Source organism: Phoca vitulina, unplaced genomic scaffold (genome assembly GCF_004348235.1).
Source record: "Phoca vitulina isolate PV1807 unplaced genomic scaffold, GSC_HSeal_1.0 scaffold47, whole genome shotgun sequence".
Classification (NCBI taxonomy): domain Eukaryota; kingdom Metazoa; phylum Chordata; class Mammalia; order Carnivora; family Phocidae; genus Phoca; species Phoca vitulina.
In genome coordinates, this window is record NW_022589750.1 from 10,629,741 (window position 1) to 10,639,792 (window position 10,052).

Consider the following 10,052-nt stretch of genomic DNA (forward strand, 5'->3'; position numbering starts at 1 on the left):
CTGTGCTCACGCCTCAGAAATGTCCCAGCCCTGCCAGGAGCCTGCCTGGCCCCCGCTGCCCCTATCCCCCTCCAGCCCCAGACAGGCTCCCACATCAGGAGCTCTGAGGCGGCCTCCCCAGCCTTCTGCTCCCCCAGAATGGGCCTCCCCCTCCCCAGAACCCAGGCATACCCACGCCCTCCCCACCACTCCTTAGCCTTCCCCCAAAGGCTGATGAAACACAGGCCAGGGGAGGAGAAAATAAAGACATCGTGGGGGGGAGGGAGGGGGGCATGAGGAAGCAGAGGACGGGCTGGGGGTGCCAGGGCATCCACAGGTCCAGGGGGCGGGTGGTAGAGGGGCTCCAGGGAGTCGTGTGACTCAGCAGGGAGTGAACGTCCCCAGTGCTCTGCCCCTGACAGGCCTAATGAGACGCAGGTGGTCCCCTGGCCCGGGCCCCACCTCCCCCCGGCCCCCCTAACTTGTGGAAGCAGATACCAGTTCAGTGCCGTGGGAGGGGAGAGGGGGGCTCTGCAGCGACAGGGGGCGGGGCCAGGGCGGCTGGCCAGGGCCCAGCACATAACTCTGGGCGGGTGCAGTCTGGGGCTCCGTCTGGGGTAGCAGACACCCTGCCGCTGTGAGCTCAACTGGCAGCATGAAGGTACCGGGCCTGGGGCTGGGGGACTCGCGGCACCGGGGACCCTTACCGGAGGGGGGGGCTGTGAACTCCCAAACTATGAGGGCCCCGAGCCTGTCCCGGACAGTGGGGTTTCTCAGACATGGAAAGAGGGGCCGGAGGGCAGAGAAGGGGTGCCCGGCAGGGGGTGGTTTGCACCAGGGACAAGTGCAGCGAACGCAAGGGGTCTGGGGCTCTGGGGCTGGCCGGGGGCGCGGGGGGGCGGTGCAGTGAGGTGACCCTGTTGTCCTGTCCCAGGCCCTCCTGGCCCTGCCGCTGCTGCTGCTTCTCTCCACGCCCCCCTGCGCCCCCCAGGTCTCCGGGATCCGGGGAGATGGTAAGCCTGGCCGACAGGCTGGGGGAAGAGAGGTTCCTCCGAGCCCTCGTTTCTGGGAGGCAGGCTTCAGGGCTGAGCCCCTGCAGGATGCCATCCCCGCCTCCTCTCTACCACGGGGCAGGTGGCAACGAAGCTGGAGCATCCCCCCTGGAGGAAATCTCGAGTTCTTGGGACCCCAGGGAGGGAGGCAAACGGCAGGGCGCTGAGGGGCCGGTCGCGCCTCGGTCCCCGTCTCCTCACCGTCCCTGCCCCCGCCCCCAGCTCTGGAGAAGTCTTGCCTTCAGCAGCCCCTGGACTGCGACGACATCTACGCCCAGGGCTACCAGGCGGACGGCGTGTACCTCATCTACCCCTCAGGCCCCAGCGTGCCCGTGCCTGTCTTCTGTGACATGAGCACCGAGGGCGGGAAGTGGACGGTGAGTGGGCGGAGGGAATGGAGGCCCGGTTCTGGTCCCCGCTGTGGGACCAAGCTCCACCTCCGTGCACTTCAGTTTCTCCATCTCTAAACCGGGGCTCACGACACCCACAGCAGAGTTTGGGAGTTGAGACCATGGCTGCACTCTAGGTGCCTGAGGCAGGTCAGCGCCTGCACCCTCACAGTAATCCTGGGGGACACGTATGCTTTCCGGAGGACCCGAAACCCAGGGAGGTGAAGTAATTCGCCCAAGGTCACACAGCCCACCCCGGTACTCTAGAACCACCATCCCCCTCACCTTTCCCTGGCGCCCAGGAGCTGCTCGCTGAGGGGCCTGGGGCCGGCGTGGGCCTTGTTTTAGGCGCCAGCTCAGTCTTTCAACAAAACCCCCTCAGCATCACAGGGTCCATGCCTGGGTGAGGCTTCCGCCCCCTGGACTCTTGATCACCCAGGCCTATCCTCTCTGCTCCAGGTCTTCCAGAAGAGATTCAATGGCTCAGTGAGTTTCTTCCGGGGCTGGAACGACTACAAGCTGGGCTTTGGCCGCGCCGACGGGGAGTACTGGCTGGGTAAGGTGGGGCCGGGGGCGGCCCTTGGGCCGGGGGCTGCCCCGAGCCAGGGCTCTGCTGACCAGCTGCCCCTCCCCCGCCCCCCAGGGCTGCAGAACCTGCACCTCCTGACGCTGAAACAGAAGTACGAGCTGCGAGTGGACCTGGAGGACTTTGAGAACAACACGGCCGCGGCCAAGTACGCTGAATTCTCCATCTCGCCCAACGCGGTCAGTGCGGAGGAGGACGGCTACACCCTCTACGTGGCAGGCTTTGAGGACGGCGGGGCAGGTATCCCCGGCTGCGGGCCTAACGAGGGGCCGTCGGGGGAGAAGGCAGGGCTGGCACTGCCCGCTGGGCCCCCCCTCCCCCGCCGGCCCCCTCCAGGCCCCTCCCTCCCCCTCGCGGCCTGGAGGGGCCGTGCTGGCTCCCACCCAGCTCGGGCCTGGGCCCCCGGAGAAGCTGCGTCCGCTCACTCCGGGCAGCCCTGTGAGGAGCGGCTGCTTCTCTTCATGCACAAGCACAGCTACCCGACGGCCGGCTCGGGGAGGGTGCCCCATCCCGCCAGGCTGCCACGTGACATTGCTCATGGCATCACTCCTGCCTGTCACCCCCATCCCTGCCAGCTTGGGGGCCCAGCTCCCCGCCTCAGCAGCCCCATCCCTCCTCCCCTCTTGCCAGGTGACTCCCTGTCCTACCACAGCGGCCAGAAGTTCTCCACCTTCGACCGGGACCAGGACCTCTTTGTGCAGAACTGCGCAGCCCTCTCGTCGGGAGCCTTCTGGTTCCGCAGCTGCCACTTCGCCAACCTCAACGGCTTCTACCTGGGTGGCTCCCACCTCTCCTACGCGAATGGCATCAACTGGGCCCAGTGGAAGGGCTTCTACTACTCCCTCAAGCGCACCGAGATGAAAATCCGCCGGGCCTGAGGGGCTGGCCCCCATCAGGCCCCAAGCCGCCCCTGGCCGCTCCGGGTCTCCACGAGTGCTCCCTCTGCACCCCGGCCCCACCCGCCCCTGCCCGCTGCTCTCTAAGCACCTGCTTCCCGCAGGGGGGCCTTGTGGCTCTAGCCCCAGTGGGTCCTGTCACACCCAGCGTGTCCACCTCAAAGCCAGGCCTCTGTTGCCCTCACCCACGGCTATGCGGCCTGCAGCTTTCCCAGCCTCCCCTGAAAGGCGCAGCTGTCCGGCCTGGACCTGACTGGGCTCCACGAGACTCTTCCTTGCCTCTGCCCTCCCCCCAAGGCGGAGAGCCGGGAGCCGCTCTCCGAGGCTGTGGGCTCGTGATCCACCTCAGCCAGCTTCCTTGCTGTGGACTCCTCCGTCTGGAACCCCCCTAGCGTGCTAGACTGGGCTGGCATAGTCTGACCAATACCCATGGCGTGTGCCAGGCCACAGGCCAGTAACCCCCCTGCCACGTCCTCAGCTTCCCTCCCATCAACTCATTCCCCAGTGGTGAGCACAATGGACCCCCAGCCCCACCTCACGGTCCTCCTCCGCTGCCCCCTCCCGCCTGCCCCAGGCCCCCAAAGCTCAATGCCAAAACCGTATTTCACACAGCTACTGCACGCTACTCTAAAACAGCTCCAACCGAGGTAGGCATAGCTACGCGGTCCCCCCACTCACCCCAGGGCTGACGTCTGACCATGTGGGGGGACAGAGGACAACCTCTGTGGGGCTGGAAGGAGGTGGGGAGTGAAGAGCTCAATAAAACCTCAGGATCTGAACGAACTGCTTTGGCTGTTGTGCGTGCAAATGTGTTTGCTTGACCCCCAAATGTGAGGACCCGGCTCCTCCTTGCTCCCCTTATGACAACACCCTGCCCTCAACTCCAAAAACACAACTAGAGTTAGGCACTAAAGGGAACCTTATATTTCACAGGCCTCATCTGGATGACAAAAAGATCGTGTCACAATATTAATGTAATAACAATAATAATAATAAAAAAAATACAATACTGAAAAGGATCGCTCAGGGAGTAGAGGTTTCCTGATCCTGCCATGGCTTGGTGGTGGCTCAGGTGGCTGCTTAAGGCTGCAGAGTGTGTCTGAGATGAACCTGCAGAATCATCGAAGCTGAGCTTCCACGGCTGGGCCCAGGGGTCCAGCCCTTGGAAACGTTCCTGTGAGTCTTGTAGCTGCGTCCGCCCCTGGCAGCAAGGCACAGGCTGTGGGCCTCAAGGCTCCTGGAGGTCCGGCAGGTCAGCCAGCAGCATCGGGGAGTCCATCTGGATCTCACGCTGCAGGGACTCAATGTCGGCAGGGTTCATGCCGTGGCCCTCCAGCCAGTCAGCAAGCAGGGAAGCCGAGAGGGAGGCTGAGTCGGCCTGGCTGCAGGGAGAGTGGAAGGGAGAGGCACTGTGAGCCTAGGCTGGCTCCTTGCCCATCCCACAGGCAGGCTCCTGCTGCACCTGGAAACCCTACCCACGGGCCCATTCCAGAAGCGTGGTCCAGCATCTTACCCATCCTGTGGCCCGTCAGCCACGCCCATGTCAAAAGACTGGTTTAGGAACTCCTCCAGATCAAAGCCAACACCATAGCCGGCCCCACTGCCCTTTGGAGTGCCTGAGAAGACCGGGGGCAGGGGGTCCTCCACCTGCAACGGATGATGACAGGTTACAAGCCAGGCACTACCAAGAGCAAAGAGAGGTCTGCAAGTCTGTCCCAATGCTCCCAGGGACTCTGCGGGAGAGCTGCGGGTGACAGCACCAGCCTGGCCAGTCACTGGGCGCTGGTCGAGGGCCCGTCTCCAGCCCACGCGCTTCCTAGGAAGCATCTTACTTGTCTCCCAACGACCTGTTCGTTGGCACTGTGCTCCTTCTAAGAGCAAGAGAACAAGTTCAGAGATAAAGGCCCATCTGCCACTCAGTTCTCACGGAATAAAGAGACACCACAGCCTCTCCCACCCCCCCGCCCCTGCCAAACAGCAAGGACTTCCCGAACCCATGTTCCCAGGGCCCTGATCCAGGTGTCTTCACAGCCTCTCACCTGAGACTTGGACAGCTGCTGAGTCACCAGGTTCACATCGGGTGATTCTGAGGTGGAGGGTTGAGGGGCCCCTCCGGGGTCCGGAGGGGGTGGGCCAGATGGGAAGTAAGGCAGAACACCGACAGCACTGGGGCCAGGCACCCCGGGGGGTGGCACAAGCGACTGGGGGGTCAGGAGGCTAGAGGTGGCAGTCTGGAGTGGAGGAGGGCCAGGGACGGGCCCAGGAGGGCTGGCCGGGTGGGGAGTGGGGCCAGGGGGTGGGCAGGCAGGCTGCGGGGCAGGACCAGGGGTGGAGCCTACGGGTTGTGCTGGGGGGCCAGCAGGAGGACTGCTGGGCTGGGCTGGGCTGGGCGTTGGGACCGGGGCGTGGGCTGGCGCAGGGGCTGGGGTTGGGGCTGGCGCAGGGGCTGGCGTGGGGGCTGGGGGCCGGGCCATGCGAGTCCAGCGCTCCAGCAGGCTGCGATCATTGTCACTGAGCACCAACCCTGCCAGGGGATCAGTGGAGGGGCCCCCAGAGGTCCCGGCCCCCCGCTCCTTGCGCTCCCGCTCCTGCCGCCGCTTCTCCCGCTCCTTGGCTCGCTCCTGCCGCCTCCGCCGCTTCTCCTCCCGCTCCCGCTGGCGCTCCTGGGCGGTCACCGGCTTCCGAGGCTCAGGAGCTTCCAGAGGAGCGCTGGGGCCATCTGCAGAGAGTTGGCAGGGGGAAGGTAAGAGTCTGTGGCCTGTCCAAGCTGGGAGTACCCCTCTGCAACCCCACTCCCTGGCCGGCCACTGCCTCCGCAAGGCACCTCTGAGCCGGCTCCGCAAGGACTTGAGCAGCGCAGCTTTGAGGGCCGCCTTGGTGTTGTCTGAGATGGCACCCTCCTTCTTGGGAGGAGCTGGTTCACTGGCTGGCAGGGGCGGCTGCAGGGTCAGGTCAATGGTGTCAGGTGCAGGGCCGGGACACGGTGGTGGAGCTGGTGGAGGTGACTCCATGGCACAGTCCCCACTGGGAGCCCAGGGACTGGGCATCTCAACATCAGGGCAGCCAGGCTCACTGGCCACAGGCTGCAGGGAAGGCTGGAAGCGGATCTGCTGGCGGATGCCCTCACGACGTGCGTGGAAGTCCTCAATCTCAGCCACTATGGCCTCTTTAATGCGCTCCCGGGTGAGCGCTTCACGGTCAAAGGCAAAATCAAAAGGCGGGGCACAGTCAGGCTCATCGTCAGGGTCATGGTACTTGGCCAGGAAGGGGTGGCGAAGGGCAGCAGCTGCGGAGATGCGGGCGCTGGGCTCGAAACGCAACATGCGCCCCAGCAGGGACAGGGCCTGGCGGTCGGCACCTGGGTACACTGTCTCCCAGGGCACAGGCTGACGGGGTGGCAGGCTCTGGATGTAGGCCCGCACCCTCTCAGCCCCCACAGCCTGGATCACAGCCGGCGATGGGGTGCCCAGCACCATCATGATCAGCTGCAGTTGGTGTACATAATTTTTGCCTGGGAAGAGTTGGCGCCGGGCCAGCATCTCACCGAAGATGCAGCCCACAGACCACAGGTCGATGGCCTGCGTGTACTGGTGCAACGAGAGCATGAGCTCAGGAGCACGGTACCAGCGTGTGGCCACGTACTCAGTCATGAAGTACTGGTGTTCAGCGGGCGAGGTGCACAGGCCACGGGCCATGCCGAAGTCACCAATCTTGAGCTCACAATTCTCATTCACCAACAGGTTGGAGGGCTTGAGGTCGCGGTGGATGACCTGAGCCGAGTGCATGTACTTGAGGCCCCGGAGCAGCTGGTACAGGAAGTAGCGCACGTGCTCCAGAGTGAGTGGCTGGGAGGAGTGGATGATCTGGTGCAGGTCGCTCTCCATCAGGTCCAGGACCACATAGCTAGAGGGGACAAGAAAGACAGGCATGGCTACCTTGCCCACGCGCCAGCCTCACTACACGCTCCCAGCTCGACAGGTAATGGCCTCGTCTTTGCATTCTGCACGGGCCAACGGCAGGTATGAAGATTCTAGATTTTCTCCGTTTCCATGAACTTAAGTGAAATCACTTTTCTCTCTAGATCTAGTCTCCCCATCAAAGAAAAGATGAGGCTGGACTAAACCAAGGCTAACCAACAGATTTAGTTTTAGGGCCATCTCCATTGTTTGGCATGGCTGCCTGAAAGACTGGGAAAACTATGAAGGCTTGCCCATTTTTTGTAAGAAAGTGCTCTATAACTGACCGGGGATATCTGCTATGAGAGTAGAAGAGTGCGGTTACTGTATGAACGTCCTACATGTGCCATCCTACGTACCAAGATTCTATAAAACAGCAGCATCTGCCTCTTCTCAAGCAACCAGTTGTCCCTGGCAAAGCCCTAAGGGACAATGGTCTGGAATCACGGGAATTTTCCCAGCCTGCCTTACATTAGGTTCAGCTGCCCTTCAGAAACTTCAGGTCCCACCTCTGCCTTCCTTTCCCATCCCTGCTCCTTACACAGATTTGAACTCGCCATAGGGCACGGTGGGCCTCAAGATGTCCTTGATGGCGATGATGTTGTCGTGCTTGAAGTGTTTGAGGATCTTCAGCTCCCTGAGGGTCCGCTTGGCGTTGGTGACCACATCAAAAGCGTTAGGGATCTTCTTAATGGCCACCTGCTGGCCTGGGGAGCAGGGAAAAGGCAGATACCATGAGGTAGCTCAGAATAGCTGCAGATTGGCAAAACGCCCCTTTCAACATCTCTCTTCTAGAATGCAGTTACCATACACTGAATGACCACCATCATATAGCAAGGACCTACTACGTGCCAAGCACTTTACGGACGTTATCAGATTTTCCCTTCACACCTACCCTGAGGCAGATACTAACCATTCAAAGTTGGGAGATGACAAAACCCTGGCTCAGCAACTTGCTGGGGGCTGCACAGCTAGTTAGTGGTAGCGTCTTGACTCTAAAGCCTGTGCTCATTCTACCCCCCTGCACTCTCTATCTCAGACCTCGCCCATCCCACCACCAATTCCTTGCACCAGTCTCTGGCTCCAGAATACATTTCTCCTTTAGAAACCAAAGATAGAATCTCCATTCTGGTCTAACTGGAACTGTCATTTTTCTAAGGAAATAAGCACCAGCACCATGGCAGTTTCAGAGAACTATGCCCAACGCAGAGCCTGGCACCCAAAGGCACCTAACCAGTATTTGTTGCCTTGAACCAGATTTTAGATCCCAGCTTTCCTTCCTGGCTGCTTGAGAGGGGGCAGGTTTCTCACTCTCCGGGACCGGCTTCCACATCCCTAAGCGGTGCACGACAGGGAGGCTCACCGGTGAGACGGCGGCGCGCAGAGGACACCACGCCATAGGCCCCGTTGCCTATGGTCTCGATAATCTCGTACTCGTCCCCCACGTCAAAGGTCACGTCGAAGGAGCGGGCTTTGAGCAGGGCCAGGTTCTTGGCCGCTACACAGGCAGCGGTGTTGGTGGGTTCCGCCTTCACCGGCCCGGGGGGCTCCGCAGAGCCGTCCTCGCCTTCTTCCTCCTTCAGGGGTTCAGCCATGGCGTCTGCGTGGAGACGCTGGTGAGGAGCGGCCCGCCTCCCCCGCCAGGCCTCAGTTTCCCCTCTGTGAGGCTGGGGAGCAGGACCAGGGAATTTCCAAGTTCCCTAAGCCGATGGGGGCCGGAGAGGGAGCGAAAGAGAGCGGCTGGCACGTCGTAGTCTTCCCACACCCGGACCTGGAACCCACAGCTCAGGTCCAGTGTGGAACGCAGGGTGGGAGGTGGGGGAGGCGCCGCCAGGCGCGGTCCAGGAAGAAAGGGAGGGGCGGGGCACTTCGCTTTTCCCTGTCAACACTCACCGAATGGCGCCTCACTCCGACGCCTCCTCCAGGCCTTCGGAGGTCGCCGGCGCTCCCCGCCTCCCCGGGCTCCCGTCCCCAGTGGAGGGGTACTCCAAGAGTCGCTCGCTCACTTGTTCAAGGCCGCCGCCAACACCTCAGCGTCGCGCTGTACCCCGCCGGTTCCCCCGCCCCGCCTCCCCAGACCACGCTCCTTCCAGCCTCTGGCCAATCGCTGGGCGGTCTCTGCGGAGGTTCCCACCCCTTCGACTTGCTGCGTCCAATCCGAGATCACCGGCAGAGGAAGCCACGCCTCCGCCCGCGCGCGCCTGCGCGCGCGCGCCGCTCTCCAGCCCGCCCGCGGGAGCCGCCCAAAGGGCGCTCGGCACTTTGCAGGCTCTCCGCCCCGCGCAGTCTTCTGACGCATGCGCGCTAGCTGTCCCAGGAGCCGCGCGAATGGAAGGCAACGCCCCCGTGCGTGCTTGCGCACCGCCATCCACGGGGTTGACTGCCGCTGGTCCCGGGAGTTCGGAAGGGCTCAGGTGTGTGGATCTGTTACCTTGTCGGCTGGCTCATGAAATCCCCCTCCTTCAGGCCCCTGTTCTCCTGTCAGTCCCATCGCCCGAGGAATGATGCACCACCCCCTTATTTTCCCGATCGGTCCCGGGAGCCCGGCTCTGGTAATACGCCACCCCAAGTAGACGGATCCGAGGCGTCCAACCACAGAGACCCTGGGCCTCCGTGATTCTAGAGCGCCGGCCTGAAGCCGCCACTGACTTCCGGTGGCTGGTCCTCCGCACAGCTTCCGGCGTCCCTGGGCTTCAGCTCGGGTTTTCCAGGCCTCCGGCGTGTTCCCTCCACTTGGTGGCTCAGTCTCAGTCCAGAGCCCGTAGTCCATTCGTAGAGTAAATATCGAGCACCGTCCCTTAAAAGACCAGTGCTGAGGAGGCAGCGGTGACACGGGGAGGCAGTAGGAACCTGGTGGGGAGGAAAGGTTTTCAGCAGGGAGCTCGAGGTCGTGCCGGTAAGGAAGAGCGTTTGCAGTTGGGACACCAAAAGTGGCAGTTTTCACCAAGTGACAAGAGAAGGAAGGGCTCTGGAGCTGGGGAGACGAGTAGGCAAAGGTACGGAGACCGAGAGGAAGAGGAACGCGGGCTCTGCAGGTTCTTACTTTGCCCTGGAATAATGACCGGTGGGTGGAACCCAATAGACTCTGAGCGCCAGATCGAGGGTCTATTCCTTACATCACAAACTGGGGGCTGAAAAGTGGATCCAGACCAGAAATGAATTTTGGCAAGCCCACACACTTTTTAAAATTTTTT

At 62.3% G+C, this 10,052-nt stretch overlaps 2 protein-coding genes across 2 annotated transcripts; one reads left to right on the forward strand and one right to left on the reverse strand.

The window, feature by feature from the left end:
* The first annotated feature begins 585 nt into the window (after window positions 1–585).
* MFAP4 (microfibril associated protein 4) lies at window positions 586–3,719 on the forward strand. Its single transcript, XM_032432102.1, has 6 exons — window positions 586–640; window positions 914–992; window positions 1,254–1,408; window positions 1,880–1,976; window positions 2,064–2,246; window positions 2,637–3,719. Exons 1-6 carry the CDS (start codon window positions 635–637, stop codon window positions 2,882–2,884), a joined length of 768 nt encoding a protein of 255 aa, XP_032287993.1. The 5' UTR covers window positions 586–634; the 3' UTR covers window positions 2,885–3,719.
* Window positions 3,720–3,812: 93 nt separating this feature from the next.
* MAPK7 (mitogen-activated protein kinase 7) lies at window positions 3,813–8,894 on the reverse strand. Its single transcript, XM_032431857.1, has 7 exons — window positions 8,752–8,894; window positions 8,222–8,458; window positions 7,400–7,565; window positions 5,727–6,805; window positions 4,942–5,621; window positions 4,416–4,549; window positions 3,813–4,284 (listed from the first exon to the last, which is right to left on the reverse strand). Exons 2-7 carry the CDS (start codon window positions 8,451–8,453, stop codon window positions 4,131–4,133), a joined length of 2,445 nt encoding a protein of 814 aa, XP_032287748.1. The 5' UTR covers window positions 8,454–8,458; window positions 8,752–8,894; the 3' UTR covers window positions 3,813–4,130.
* Between the last annotated feature and the right edge of the window lie 1,158 nt (window positions 8,895–10,052).

Coding starts and splice junctions, on each gene's coding strand:
- MFAP4 (XM_032432102.1), top strand. Junction 1,409..1,879: donor CCGAGGGCGGGAAGTGGACG/GTGAGTGGGCGG, acceptor TCTCTGCTCCAG/GTCTTCCAGAAGAGATTCAA. Junction 2,247..2,636: donor CTTTGAGGACGGCGGGGCAG/GTATCCCCGGCT, acceptor CCCTCTTGCCAG/GTGACTCCCTGTCCTACCAC.
- MAPK7 (XM_032431857.1), bottom strand. CDS start 8,453: ATGGCTGAACCCCTGAAGGAGGAAGAAGGCGAGGACGGCTCTGCGGAG. Junction 6,806..7,399: donor TATGGCGAGTTCAAATCTGT/GTAAGGAGCAGG, acceptor TGTCCCCTCTAG/CTATGTGGTCCTGGACCTGA. Junction 5,622..5,726: donor CTTGCGGAGCCGGCTCAGAG/GTGCCTTGCGGA, acceptor AACTCTCTGCAG/ATGGCCCCAGCGCTCCTCTG.